This window comes from Lepidochelys kempii, chromosome 1 (assembly GCF_965140265.1).
Source record: "Lepidochelys kempii isolate rLepKem1 chromosome 1, rLepKem1.hap2, whole genome shotgun sequence".
In the NCBI taxonomy this organism is placed as follows: domain Eukaryota; kingdom Metazoa; phylum Chordata; order Testudines; family Cheloniidae; genus Lepidochelys; species Lepidochelys kempii.
Window position 1 is genome coordinate 195188938 of NC_133256.1, and position 14763 is coordinate 195203700.

General features: G+C 37.9%; 1 protein-coding gene across 4 annotated transcripts in view; it reads right to left on the minus strand.

Annotated features, from left to right (window-relative positions):
• The window catches only part of ZPLD1 (zona pellucida like domain containing 1), an 84222-nt gene that overhangs the window by 46246 nt on the left and 23213 nt on the right, over window positions 1-14763 (minus strand). For 2 of the 4 annotated variants that reach the window (XR_012154383.1, XM_073306729.1), the window contains exon 3: window positions 87-200. The exons of 1 other annotated variant lie outside the window; for it this stretch is intronic. Coding sequence is in view for 2 of the 3 variants with exons in the window: in XM_073306729.1 (XP_073162830.1) it covers window positions 87-192 (106 nt within the window). In the remaining variant the exon portion in view is untranslated. Of the gene's footprint in view, window positions 1-86; window positions 201-9600; window positions 9680-14763 lie in introns of those variants that run through there. One more of the 4 variants, XM_073306738.1, reaches the window with a different exon arrangement.

Below are 14763 nucleotides of genomic sequence, written 5' to 3' on the forward strand. Positions count from 1 at the left end.
CTTATTGTCTTTAAACCTGCCCGCAGGCACCTAGCACACTGTTGGCATTCTAAAAAGCCCATTCTAAAAAGCCCATTAACACTTACCAGGAAACCTGCTATGTAGGTTGGCCTCACAGTTATATCCATTGAACTGTGCAGTCACCGAAAGCACCTGAATTGTCAGGAGGAGCAGTAACCATATTCGTTCCATTGCAAAACCTAGCAAGACATTATGAAGTTATTGCATGCATCTGTTTATTGCATTAAAGAGCCATAATGCAACAATTAAACGATTCTATAGCCACTCAGGTTTTCAACCCAGGAATCAGGGACAAGGCTCACAAACCAAATTGACAATACACCACGGGTAGGGGGTCCCATTTCTCCGACTGCTGGATTAGAGTAATGCATATTGATTTCTAGGGAGTTGACCTATATCCTATTGGCAAGAACAAAGTCCAACAAGGTTTGAAAAAAGCTCCTAAAACAGCTAAGAAATAAAGGCTTCAAAAGTATATTACAGATTTAACAGAGCATTTAACTATCACATACAGAGAGTATTTTTGTTCTTTTAATTTCAAATACTTAAGGAGAGGTATTGCCAAATCAGATAGATTTGATAGAAAAACAGTTTTGCTTCAGTAAACCATTGAAAACAATACAGCTAAATGTATGTAAGTTACTTCTCAAGTTTAAGGTGCTGAAATAAATCTGTCTTTTTATATCTTATCACCAAATTCTGCCTTGGAAGCATGCCTGCAGTTGCATTGGCCTTTACTAGAGAGTTTGCATAGAAACAGAAAATTTAATGAAATTTGGCAACCAGTTTCCAAAATCAGAACAAATGGACATATTAGAGCATAACTTGACTGAGGGAAAACCCTCAAGATATAGTGTATATGCAATAGATATATAACATAGGCCAATCAGGAAGAATGTTTGCTTTATCAAAATGTCAAAAATGTTTGACAAAAGATCTACAACTTGCAGAATTTAAAAGACATAGAACTTTTTCTATTTTAGGAAATAACTTTGCACCCTAATGTAGCTCTTAAGATACTCCATATGTTTCCAGACAGTAGATGCTGTGAAATTCTAAGAGGTGGGAAATTCCGAAGTTTAGGTTTCTATAATGGTGGTACTAGTGATACATTACTCAGATTACTATCATCAGTCTTTCATCCCAAATAATCTCAAAGTCCTTCACAAACTGTATAAATACAACATGACTGAAATGCAGCCATTCTAGCATGGCGAACGGCAGCCATAGTGCAGAGGAGTTGACAATTGTAGGGTGAGGGAAAAGTTCTAGCCAGTGACATTAGGTTAAACCCTTTTCTCTCGCAAAAGTACCAATGGATCTTTAGTGCCTGCACAAGGTTTGATCCAAAGCGCACTGACATTAACGGAAAAGCTCCATTGGGGTTTGGATGGGGCCCACAGAGCCAACAAAACATGAGCCTTTTAAAAGGCTCATGCAGCGAGAGCCTCATATGGTACATTCCCTGTACACAAAAACTCCTCCTCCCCTCCAAGTAAAATTTAAGCAAGCTGGAGCATATACAATGTTGAACCAAATTCTGCTCTCGTTTACACTTTTGCAATCCCAGCACAGTCAAGGGAGTTACATGAGTGTAATCGGGAGAAATTTGACCCATTAATTTCTGTGCAGTTTTGCTTGAACAAGCACGGAGTAAAAAATGGAATACCGTACATAGTAGGTTCTTATTAAACATGGTACTGTATAATCAAACTAGATTTTTGATTGGTACATCCAAAAGAGGCTTGTCTTACAGCAATTGTGCAGCTTCTGGGCCAACATTTCCTCGGTCACAAAAGTTCAATCCCATTTTATTTCAAGCATTGTTAATAAGAGCACATTTTGGCTTTCTTATTTCATTCATTAGACCCTATTGTCAGTGAATGTTGACAAGAAGAGTTGAAAAAGCTATGAAAGAAAATGGCTGGCTACATGAGTTGCTGCAAAAATCTTTACTTGCACTCTCTCACTTTCTGCTTCTCACCCTCTGTTTCCCACTGCTGGAAATGCTCTTTCACATACAATCTGTATTTTTATTTTGTAAGAACCAGATTTTTCACTCAGGAAAATGACATCTCTCCTGCAGTAAAACATCCTGGCGCCTCTCCTTTTACAGAACTGGATGGACAAAGTTGCAATTATTCTGCTCTATTTGGGCCAGATTCTGATCCAGTTACATTGTGATCTCAGTGAATGACACTGGATTTACACCCATCTGGCTTTACCTCTCTAGCTGCTACACTGGTTTTCTTACTACCAAAATCCCTGATCTGAAAAGCAGCTAAGGAAAACACTGAACAACAGTAACCTTTCCAGTTTCAATGGAAAACAGATTTTACTGTCAATTCTAAAATTTTGAATATTTAACCTAACCTCAGCTGCTGATGTTTTATTTGTCTTAGCAGGAGAGGAGGAAAACAGAAGAAATGGACCCAAATAAATAACATCTTTTGCAGCACTTCTTCTCCAGTAACCTCTTGAGTAGGCCAGAATCTAACAAGCCTACTCAGTTTTTAGTTACTCCTTACTCACTGGACTTCAATTTAAGTCTGTCTAAGGGCAGAGTGCTCAGTTTCTCCCCATCTTCCCACCCCTACCAACCCTTCAGTGTGAGGAACATGCATCTCTGAGATTTTCATGGAACACCAGATTCATGAGCCATCTTTTAAGGAGTGCAGGAAAGATGGAGGTATGGGGGGGCAGAGGCAGCCCACACCCTTTCCATTTAGTGGAGGTGAGATTCATGCATGGATTGTCCCTTCCATACATGGATACAGAGAGTACAATTGGATCCTGAGTAAATACTGAAGAAGAACCTCAAGATTTGGCCTGGGAACTGCAGACTTATCTGCAGTAGAAAGGCAGAATTAGAGAGCCTTGAAGTGAAGCATATTAAATCACAAAGACAGTACTCAGACATTCTACACCATGATCTCTAGCACTCAGCTTGCTACCATTAAAGTCAATGACAACTCCAACAGATTTCATAGGGGCAGGAACAGGCACTGGCAGGATTCTACTGTATATTTCTGACTAGCATGTTAAAGACAGACATACTCAGATTGTTATAGGTATAATATACTCTAGTGGACCCTTCATTTCATATTCATGCCCAGGCAATCTGATCTGGGGGCCTGACTAGTTTTTTGTTCAACTTATGTTTTTCAAAAAAATTGGGTAAAAAAATTTCAATAGCTTCATGTTACCCATCTTATTTTTAGAAGAACAACTTAAAGGTGGGACTTTGGTAATTTTCCACTGAGGTTTAGGATTTCTTCTCCAAGGAGGTATAAAAAAGTAGCACACGTTCCTAACCTGTATAAGCTGACACACACAATCAATTGAATCTTCAGTAGTTATGTTGCTTGTTCCACATCTAAGGAAATATTATTTATATACAACATTAGATGGGGTAGATCTTATGGCAGATAACACAGTGATGAGTGCAGTATTAAAAACCTGTGCAAAACAGAATAGAACAGCCTCTGCAACCACTGGCTCAAGTTTAGTATACCATATTTTGGATTAACAACTATGTTTGGTGGGACCACTAGTCCGGGCAAGCCTCCCACAGTGGCACACCTACAGCCAAGTCTCCCCATCACATGTCCACCGCCTGTTAAAAGACATAGTACTCATTGCAATACTCCAGTACAAAAGTGCTAGTGACCATCCTGTTGGTGAATGGACCAACACCAGCAGCAAACAGTCTGTGTAAAATTATATACCTATATAACCTCGTATGGCCAGACTATTATAATTATCAACCTCATCATTTTATCTGGACTATTTGCTGAATTTTATATAGATATGGATTCATAGATTTTTAAGGCCAGAAGCAACCATTAGATCATTAGTCTGACCTCCTGAATTACACAGGCCACAGAATTTCATCCAGTTACTCCTGTTTTAAGTAATGTGCGTTTGACTAAAGCATATCTTCTAGAAAAACTTCAAGAGATAGAGAATCCATCACTTTTCCTTTAGAATCCATCACTTTAGTTTGTTCCAGTGGTTAATCACCCCCACCATTAAAAACGTGTGCCTTATTTCTAATTTGTCTGACTAATTTCCAGCCATTAGATCTCATAATGCCTCTTTCTGCTAGATTAAAAAGCCTTTTAGTATCCTGTATTTTCTCCTAGTGAAGATATTTATACACTGTAATCAAGTCACGACGGATTGTGTGTGTGTGTGTCTGTGTGTCTGTCTGTCTGAGAGAGAGTTAAGTCTAGTTTCAGTATTCAAAAAATATATTTTTTTCTATTTAAACAAGAAAAAAAATGAGCAAATAATCACGGTACACATAATTTTGCTATTTTTTTAACTATGCTGTGTGAAGTCCTTTGAGCCTATTTTGAAAAAGAAAAACACACACAGCACATTCCTGAAAATGCTGCTTAGCCTAGGAAAGAAATATAGTCAGTTGTCAAAAAGACAGTTTGAAGTTTTAGGACTCTAAAGATGCTGACATATGCCATAAGGCAAATATGATCCTTAATGGCTATGAAATCCTTAGCTGAAAAACCTGATCTAATTTTGACTGACACATGCTGAGTTTTCATTTATTTTTCTAAGTCCTCTTTTCCCATTGGTGTCTCTGCTGAGGGTTTTCTCAAGTAATCTTTAATGTTCAAATGATTATAAAAAACACAAATGCTTTGGCTTTGTGAAGAAAACTGAAAAGGTGGCCCAAACACACCAAAATATTTTTCTAAACCGTTTAATAAAAATTTCACTTCCAAATGATTTTTCCCCTACCCCTCCCTCGTACTAAGTATGCTATTTTCTACTTTGAAAGGTTCTATTTTCCCTATGGATTTAGGGGCAGAGGTGAAATTTGTGTACAAGATTTCCATTAACACCAACAGAAGTTCACTTGATTAATATCTCAAGCATTAATAGAAAGGACACGGACAAAGGGACAGTCAGAGATTTAAAAAGACCTATCAAGCCAGGTTAATTAAGTCATTTTGCAAACTGCAGTTTATTCCGTTTTTTCAAACAAACAATAATCAATTCAAAATGTAAATGGTCTACAAATTAAGGACCCTATTTAATGACACAATAAATTTTCACAATATAGAAACAGCTAGCAGAGATCTTTACTGAATCAAGTTGGTTCTTTATATGCACAACACAGAGACAGTTCTGACTGTTCTACACTTTGCATCATAAAGAAACAGATCATGGTGACAACAACCTCCCAGTAACATCATTATCACCATTTTTTGGAACCTTAACCCTGCTTTCCCAAGTTTTGCCGTGCCAGAAAATCTTCACAAATGTCCAGAATTAAATGTATTATTTGTGATTGAATACAAAAGCATTTTGTTTAAATCAATCTATAACTTGATGTTTGTGGCAAAGTAATTGTCTGTGGATTATCCAGCTCGAGCCCCTCTCTCTGGCCTTCTGCATCTGACTGATAAGCTCTGTGTCTATCATACTTATTTTCTTCCGCTCCCATCCTTCCATCTTGAAATCAAGATCTGACATGATTCTTTGGTAGGGCTGGCTGGATTTTCATTACAAACTAAGATTTGTTACTAATTTAGCCCTATATTTTGATCACTATTCATTTGTGAGCCAATCCTGATTTCCATTAATATATTTATTATTTTTAAGTATTCACCAAATAATTTATGAGAGAAATCTATCATTATTCACAGTGTCTGACAGGTCAGCAAACTCACATGATGCTGTTTATGATCCCTCATTGAATGACTCGAAGGTGTGGGTTTTTTTAAAGAATAAATAAGAAAGAAAATTTTTCCAACACAAATTTTCAGACATGAAAAATCCATGATCAAAATTACAGAACATTTGAAGTTTGCAAGAATTTTCACACATGCCTACTAGCTGTCTGAATGCTACTGAACAACGTATAATATGACTCTACACTTTTATTCAAGAAAATACTGAATCTGATTTCAAACCTAGAGTCTGTATCAGTGATGGACATGGTGAAATATCTTGAGTTGTAATTATGGAACAATTCTTCCAGTTCTATTCACTCCATATGTCTACATGGTCATTTTGCCAGTATTCATATTCCAGTGAATATGAGTGGAAAAATAAATACAAATACCAATTAAAATGGGCAGCACCACATGGATGGCAGTAGCCATTTTAAATATGGGCCAACTTCCTCCTGTTACCAGGCCAACTCTCTCCTGCAACATATCCCACTTTAACTAGACGATCAGACACTATCATCATCCTGCCCGTGTCTTTAGTACTAAGTCTTCCCTTGTTTCTCACCAATGCATTGAATCCTTGGGTCTTCTAAGAACATAAGAATGGCCATACTGGGTCAGACCAAAGGTCCATACAGCCCAGTATCCTGTCTACCAAAAGTGGCCAATGCCAGGTGCCCCAGAGGAAGTGAACCTAACAGGTAATGATCAAGTGATCTCTCTCCTGCCATCCATTCCACCCTCTGACAAACAGAGGCTAGGGACAACATTCCTTACCAACCTGGCTAATAGCCATTAATGGACTTAACCTCCATGAATTTATCCAGTTCTCTTTTAAACCTTGTTATAGTCCTAGCCTTCACAACCTCCTCAGGCAAGGAGTTCCACAGGTTGACTGTGCGCTGACACAGATACAACAGGATTCTGGTCTTAAAAATTTTTTTTAATATAGATATATCAACAATTAAAAGCATATGTTTTTAGATAGCTTCTTAGGGAAGTTATGTCATACTTCCACCTGAGAGATGAAGAAGCTGTAGGATGTGCTTCAACTATAAGGTTTACTGGTGGACAGAACAATCATTCTGCGAGAGCAATCCAGAGACTTAGAAGAACAAAGAATTATTTTCCTTTTCAGATTTAGATTTCTCTAGTTTCAAACCATACCATGAAGATCTAATTCTAGTTTCAAACCATACCATGAAGATCTAATTCTGAAATCAAGCAAAACAGAAAAATCCCACAGAAGTGCAGAGAGAAATTCTGCAGATCAGCAATCCCTGAATGGTGAATTGCAATGCTAAACTGGAAACAGAGTTAAGCCCACAAATATGTGGTGAATGTGCCCACTAGCCAGCCTTTTCGGGGCATTCAGCACATAAATAAGTTTTAATTTGTTGTTAAACAATGTTTAAATGGGAATAAGGGAAATCAGTTATGTTGAAGATCAACGCATTCATGTGCTGGGGGATTTTACAAAAGGGAAAAAGAAATATTCATTTTTTAAAAGGTAAATGAAGATCTGCTTCTTTGCTAGTTTCATTTCTCTCTGACACCCCTACCCACCCTCAGTTATTGGGTCATACCATTATATTGACAAAAGGGCCAGGAGAACATACAGATGATGCAACAAAGATCATACATAGAATATGCAGGAGTGTCCATAGTGAGGCATAATTCTTGCATTGAACATCAAATATTTGATCCCAGCATCATCCTTGTATACTTGCAGTTCTTAGTATGAGTCAACACATAAATCTGACATTAATTGTTTATGTACTCTATAAACAAGAAGCTGATCATTTTTTAAAAATGACTACCCAAAACAGCCTACAGTTTTTATGAGCACTAACTACAGATTGTGTATTCCAGAAGAATTTGTAATGTGCGAAATAATAGCAGAATGTTTGTAAAATAAGCATTATTTCTTACTTTTAAAAATATATTCACTACTGAGAGGGATAAAAGGTCTGATTCAGATTTCTCTCATGCCAGTTTACATTGGTTTTACTCAATTGACTTCACTGGAGTTGTTCCTGATTTACACCAGTATACGATCAGAATCAGCCCAAGATCTTTTCAGCTGTGAGTAAATTTTCAAAAGGGGACAGATTGCAGACAAAATTACTAAAGTCCTCTGTGCACAGCCCAGTCCGTAGTTGCGCAGAATTCCCCATGCAGGCCCAACAACATTCCTCAATCCTATGCTGAACAGGGGTAGGGGTAAGAAGTAGTTCATTGTCAATGCATGTTTGAGTCAACTGACTGTCTTCTTAGACTACTGATCATGATGTTGGCTTCCGTCCTCCTGGGAATTTACAAGGACTATCAAAGCATTTTACAGAGACCACCAAAAAAGGCATCAGATGCTAATGACCTTTAGTTGCCTCTAACCCTGGGCTGGATTCAAACCAGCGATCTAGCAGTGAAATGCTCCATATTTTAATGCCTGTCCCCAGAGTCATCTAGTCACACAAGTAAATAAATATCTAAATGAATACTGTTCTATTTTAGTGACTCTTTTACACTTTTGGAGAGAGCCATATAAATATAAATCTTTAGTAAATAACAGTTTGATATCACTAGCAAATAGATGATACTGCAGCAATGTCACCATTAAAACAAGACTTCTCTGCACCAAACTAGCAATAGTTTATTATATCAGAATCACTTTAGCTTTCCTGGTTTTAAGAAACTACTTGAAAAATTTTGCTGCAATATACTACAACTTTATCTAATCCCTACAGGTTTCACAGTTTTTGCTTCCAACATTTCATTTTGAGAAAACACATAATACCATAAGTTTCCTAAAACCTTTTCGGTCAGAGTACATACACAATATTGCCAGGTTTTTATTTAAAAATGAAAAAGAAATGGGTTCCATGTTGAAATGGAAAAATAATTAATTTACAGACATTTCTTTCACCTTGTTTTGAGTCCCTTTCATAAACAGACTGGATTCATAACAAGGTTTGAAGTCCCATTAAAATCAGCCTCTAGAATGAGAGGAAGGATACTGCTCAAGATCTAATTGAATGAAAACAATAAAGTATTTCATGCACTGATAAAATATTCTTTGATCAAGACAAGTAAAAAAACAGGGCCTCTAGACAATCTTTTGTTGTCCTCAGACTAGGGTAACGGTACTTCTCACAGTGCATGTAACATTTACAATAACCATGTCAGCTTGACCTGTATCTGTTAATCAGTTTAACAGAGACTATTTCAAATTCCAGCTATTTCTTGGTCAAGAATATAGTGTCATTATTATTTTAAGAAACAACGCTAGTACAATTAGTATATCCAGTCATCTTTGTAATTCAAGATGTCACTTCCAATCAGTGAACTGATGTTCAATTGCAGTCTGATCCTGATAAGAAATCTCGCCTATCAAAGCGGTCGGTTTGTCTCTATTAATGCAAGGAGTGTGGGAACTGGCAGACTGACACTGCAAGTCAGATAAGATTGTTTCCTTGATGGAATCATGTTGAGAGGGTTTGACTGTGTTTGACTTGCAGCGGTAACCTCAAGGTTGAAAGGGAATTGCTGAGAGGACCCTTGATGCCCTTCTCACATCAAAACAATAATATGGGTCTGGACTGGATCTTATCAAATAAAATCCAAGTTGAAAAATTAATGTTTCTTTTCAGACTCTGACACTGGCAAATGTTCACATTTGTTTCCCTTTTTTCATAGTCAGCTCCTAAAGTAATGCCCTCTCCTCCATCACTCGAGTTCCCAATGAGGTCAGCCTTGCCTAACAGGTGATAAAATGATAAACAAAGAAAGCAGCCTTTTAAAAACAAACAAACAAACAAACAAAAAACCAAAATGCTAATATTCTAGAAAGTTTTAGGTGGCTTACATGATGGGCACTTACCAAATCCCCTGTAGCTGTGAAGTCAACTGTACTCCATCTATCCTGTACTGCTGCATGTGAATAAGTGTTTGACTTCTCTGCCCTGCAGAACTTTTTCAGAAAATACTCCGACCCTTCAGATGGGGGAAAAGAGACACTCATTATGAAAATTCTTTTAAAAATATGCCTGGATTTAGGATGGGAAAATTTGACAGGTCTTAGAATTCTTAACAAGTCTGTTCATCACCAGACTGAAACCGGAGCAGGTTCTTTATGGTAGCTTTTTTCAACCCTGAATTTCTCTCTCTCTCTCTCTCTTTTTATTTCCCTGGGTTTTGATCTCCATTTTTCTTCTGTACAAATATCTCAAGAGGTCCATGTGGGGTGAGCAATCAACCTGGAAAAATTATTCTGTCGTCAGCTTGATGAGGGAAACCCTTGTCTGCCTAAAAAGAGAGAAAGAGTGAGAGACAAGCACTGAGATAGGATCAGTAGCTAATCTGCAAGGTTATCCATGTCCCATTGTGAGAAATGTCTAGCCTTTTCAATTCTGGGTTAAACTCATTAAAAAAAAGCAACATTTCATGTTGCGATGAAACTGATATGGAGTGTCATCGTGAATACAAAGTGTCATCAGAACTATAATTACCAACAAGACATCAATGCACACAAAGCCAACTGTGCACAAAGACAAAGATCAAGCTGCTAGAAACTGAACCTACTTCATAACATCTACTTCTGTAGTTCTGGAATTCTACTTTTTTTTAAAAAGCACCTTGGGCAGAGGGGGTTTCTCCCTGCTTTGGTTTTACTTGGAAGAGTCCGTACCTATAAACTATTATTACTCATTGGGTAAGGAAATGGTAACCTACAGTTTTTGGCACCACAGGGAATGTTTGAGTGAGGTGGGGTTTTTATGGGTGGTGGGTTGGTTTTTGATTGCTTTGGTTTTTTAAAACAGCGCAAAGCCCTGTTTCTGCCATTACTGCATTTAGGATACCACTCTAAGCATCAAAGTATTGTGTAGGTTTACAAGCCTACATAGTTTGCATTTTTTTTGCAGCAGCAGTCATCTGCTAAATGCAATAATGGCAGAAGCCATGCTGTGCTGAGGTTATGCATTTATGTCCTGCTCATGATTATCATTCTGATACCACCAGTGTTTAATGACAAATAGCAGAAATAAGCAATCACACTGCCCCTTAAATAGCAAGAACTCAGTTATGCCATGTAAGTACAGTCCATAGTAAGGAGTGATGCCTAGCCACAGTGCTCCAGAAGGAACAGCAAGAAGTACTCTCCCCAAGGCAGAGGCTGTGTGCACACTACCATGCCCCTTTTTGAGGTACAGATTCCTCCACCCCCGCACAGCCAGCCAGCTCAATTGGTCAGTGTGGAGGGAAACCAATGTCCTATTCTCCATCAGCGCATTGTGCACCTCCAAAGGAATTTGGAGGAAGCAGTCCCTGAGTCATCCAACACTGTGCACCCACATAAGAGAGAGGCAGAATCTGGCCCTTACTGATTCACAGTAAGCATAGAGAACCAAATCTTGCCTTCCTCATTTCTTAAACAGGCAAAACTCATTGACTTCAACGGGAGTTTTGACCAAGTAAAGACTACAGGATCTGATTTATTATTATAGACCAAACATTAAGGGGGTCTTTACCCAGGTAAATACCTGACCCTTATTCCGGCTAATTCCTCCCATTAATATTAATGGCACCTTAGAGGCTAACAAATTGCTCAAATTTTTATGGGTGGTGGGTTGGTTTTTGGTTGGTTTGTTTTTTTTAAACAGAGCAAAGTCCTGTTTCTGCCATTACTGCATTTAGGATATCACTCTAAGCATCAAAGTATTGTGTAGGTATACAGGCCTACATAGTTTGCAACATAGTTTGCATTATTTTTTTGCAGCAGTCATCTTCTAAGTGCAGTAATGGCAGAAGCCATGCTGTGCTGAGGTTATGCATTTATGTCCTGCTCATGATTATCATTCTGATACCACCAGTGTGATAATGTGTTGTGTGATGCTTTTGCCGGGGACAGAAAAGGAATGGAGTCTTAGAACTTAGTAAGTAATCTAGCTAGATATGCATTGGATTCTGATTTCTTTAAATGGCTGAGAAAAATAAGCTGTGCTGAATGGAATGGATATTCCTGTTTTTGTGTCTTTTTGTAACTTAAGGTTTTGCCTAGAGGGAGGATTCTCTATGTTTTGAATCGGATTACCCTGTAAGGTATTTACCATCCTGATTTTACAGAGGTGATTCTTTTACTTTTTCTTCTATTAAAATTCTTCTTTTAAGAGTATGAATGCTTTTTCATTGTTCTTAAGATCCAAGGGTTTGGGTCTGTGGTCACCTATGCTAATTGGTGAGGATTTTTATCAAACCTTCCCCAGGAAGGGGGGTGTAACTTTTGGGAGGATTTGGGGGAGGGAGGGGGAAGATGTTTCCAAACGGACTCTTTCCTAATAATATACCGGTTGGACATTTGGTGGTGGCAGCGAAAGTCCAAGGGCAAAAGGTAAAACAGTTTGTACCTTGGGGAAGTTTTAACCTAAGTTGGTAAAAGTAAGCTTAGGAAGTTTTCATGCAGACCCCCACATCTGTATTCTAGCGTTCAGAGTGGGGAAGGAACCTTGACATCTTTCCCCCCAAAATTAACAAAATGCTCAAATAAATTTGTTCGTCTCTAAGGTGCCACAAGTACTCCTTTTCTTTTTGCGAATACAGACTAACACGGCTGCTACTCTGAAACCTGTCATTAATATTAATAGGAGTTTGGTTAGGTAAGGACTCAGTAAAAACTAAAGTTTTGAACAGGGTTCAAAAAAGAACTAGGTAAGTTCATGGAGGATAGGTCCATCAATGGCTATTCGCTAGGATGGGCAGGGATGCTGACCCTAGCCTCTGTTTGCCAGAAGCTGGGAATGGGCGACAGGGGATGGATCCCTTGGTGATTACCTGTTCTGTTCATTCCCTCTGGAGCAGCTGGCATTGGCCACTGTCGAAAGACTGGCTACTGGGCTAGATGGACCTTTGGTTTGACCCAGTATGGCTGTTATGTTCTTATATAAAGTCCATTCCATGCCATCAGCAGTGTGGTATGGCCTACACGAAAGAGCCCAGGTTTGGCCTAATACAAAACGAAGACAAACATAGCAACAAGGAGTTTCTCATCTCTTACTTCCTACTAAAGTTTAGACAAGTTAGCTTTCTGCATCAAGCAAATCTATGATTGAATATTGCAGTGCAATTTCAGTCTCACAGACAAGAGTGTTTACAGCATCATCTACCCTGTAACAGATTTCCAATATGCCAATCTCCTGATTTTAAAAAAAACCAAACCATTACTATAAAAAAATTGCTTTCTGGTTTTGAAATGAGATGATTAAAAACATAAAATCATCTTACAACACTGCTTGCAGTTTCTCTCCATTACCGCTGACAGCAAGTACAGCTTCACAGAGACCTCCAACGATGTTTGGGCTGTTTTCCTTTCTTTAGGAACACAGTGAAATCCTGGGCCAGATTCAGCTATGTAGTTTCACTTTTCCATTTCAATACAAAGCAAATAATTCCATTATGTATGAAGTGCTATGAATTGCATGACAGGTCCTCAAAGCCTGACCTGTACAGAAGAGGTATAATATTATGTCTTTGAAAGGCACAATGAGGCCAGATTATTCTCACACACTGAGCTAAACCAGAAGTAACTCCACTGAAGTCAGTAGTTAGATCAGCATAAGTGAGAAGAGACCCAGACAGTCTACCACAGTGCTCTTCACTGTACAGCTATGAAGACTTGGGACCTTCCTGCTGGTAAGACATATTCCTTTATAGGTCATTAACACTGCCAACAGCACAAACAATTCACCTCTCTCTCTATCCCCTACTATCAAAATTACAGCTACCACTTTAATTGATGGTAGGCCTGGCTCCCTGTGCTCTCCCCACTCACTTTTCCAGTCATCATTGGAGTGGCCACAAGTTAGCCTTAAATCCATTAACATTAGATAGCAGAGGGGGGAAAAAACTTGTTCCAATGGTAATTAACTCATCTGGTTATTTATAGAAAGCAATTAACAAATCTTATTACTACTTAGAAATGGGCACTTCAATATTGAGTTGTACTAGGTACAATCTAAAGGTCATGCTGCATGTACCCATAAAAACAAAAGGATCCATTATCCAGGTCTCTATAAATAATGGCATTCAGTAATTTTACTGCTAAACACATTTTATCTACCTACCCTTTACATTTAAAGAATAGGAATCCCCTTTACTCATTAATGTGGAAAAATAAAACAAAAACTAAATTATCTTCATTCTTTTGAAGAATCTGCATCTTTAAGGGTCATAGCAAGCGACTGACTGTCTTCCACAAAGCATGAGCTTGCTAGACATTTAATTCTTTGACTTTATGCTATTCATTTGTAGAGAAATGATTTTGCTGTGTAAAATATTCAATGTTTTTTGCACTTTCTATAGCAAAATTTCAATCAGTCATTCTCACAAGAAAATATAAGTGCACAGTGCTATGCATATATCATATATCAAAAGAGAAAACAAAAAATACATTTACTTGTTCTGGCTCTCAAACATACCTCATTACAATTCCAACATGCTTTACTCATTACAAACTCAAATTTCTTCCATTCCACACAGACCTTTCCCTATCTCACCACTCATTTTTGTACATTCTTTGAAATCAGAACTGCTGATGCTCAAAACGGATAGTTTAGAAAACTTTATACATGGTCAATAAATAAATCCTACCTTATTTCAAGCTTTCTCCTTTGCTATTTGGTGGGGTGATTCTTCATGTGGATTTTTTTGAAAGAGGTTTAAAAAGCAAGCCAGCAATGATGCACCTTTTGGCCTTGGCAGCCAAAGAGCTATGCTGAGGTAGAAGGAAAGGAAAAGTATGGTCGAAAGGATTGCTCAGCTCAGTGGAAAATATAGCTTGATTATAATGAGACAAATGTTAAAATTCTCACACAGTCCAGTCTCAAACTAAACGCCTCTTGCAGTTTTGTTTGAGTAAAAGCTTCAGGATTTGGTCCAAGAGGATTTTTTTTAAACCAAGATTTCTCAGCAGGTAAAACTTTATTCTATTATAACTTTTTTTAAAAAAAAGTGGCTTTCAGAATTGTAGATGCAAATAAATAAATAATAA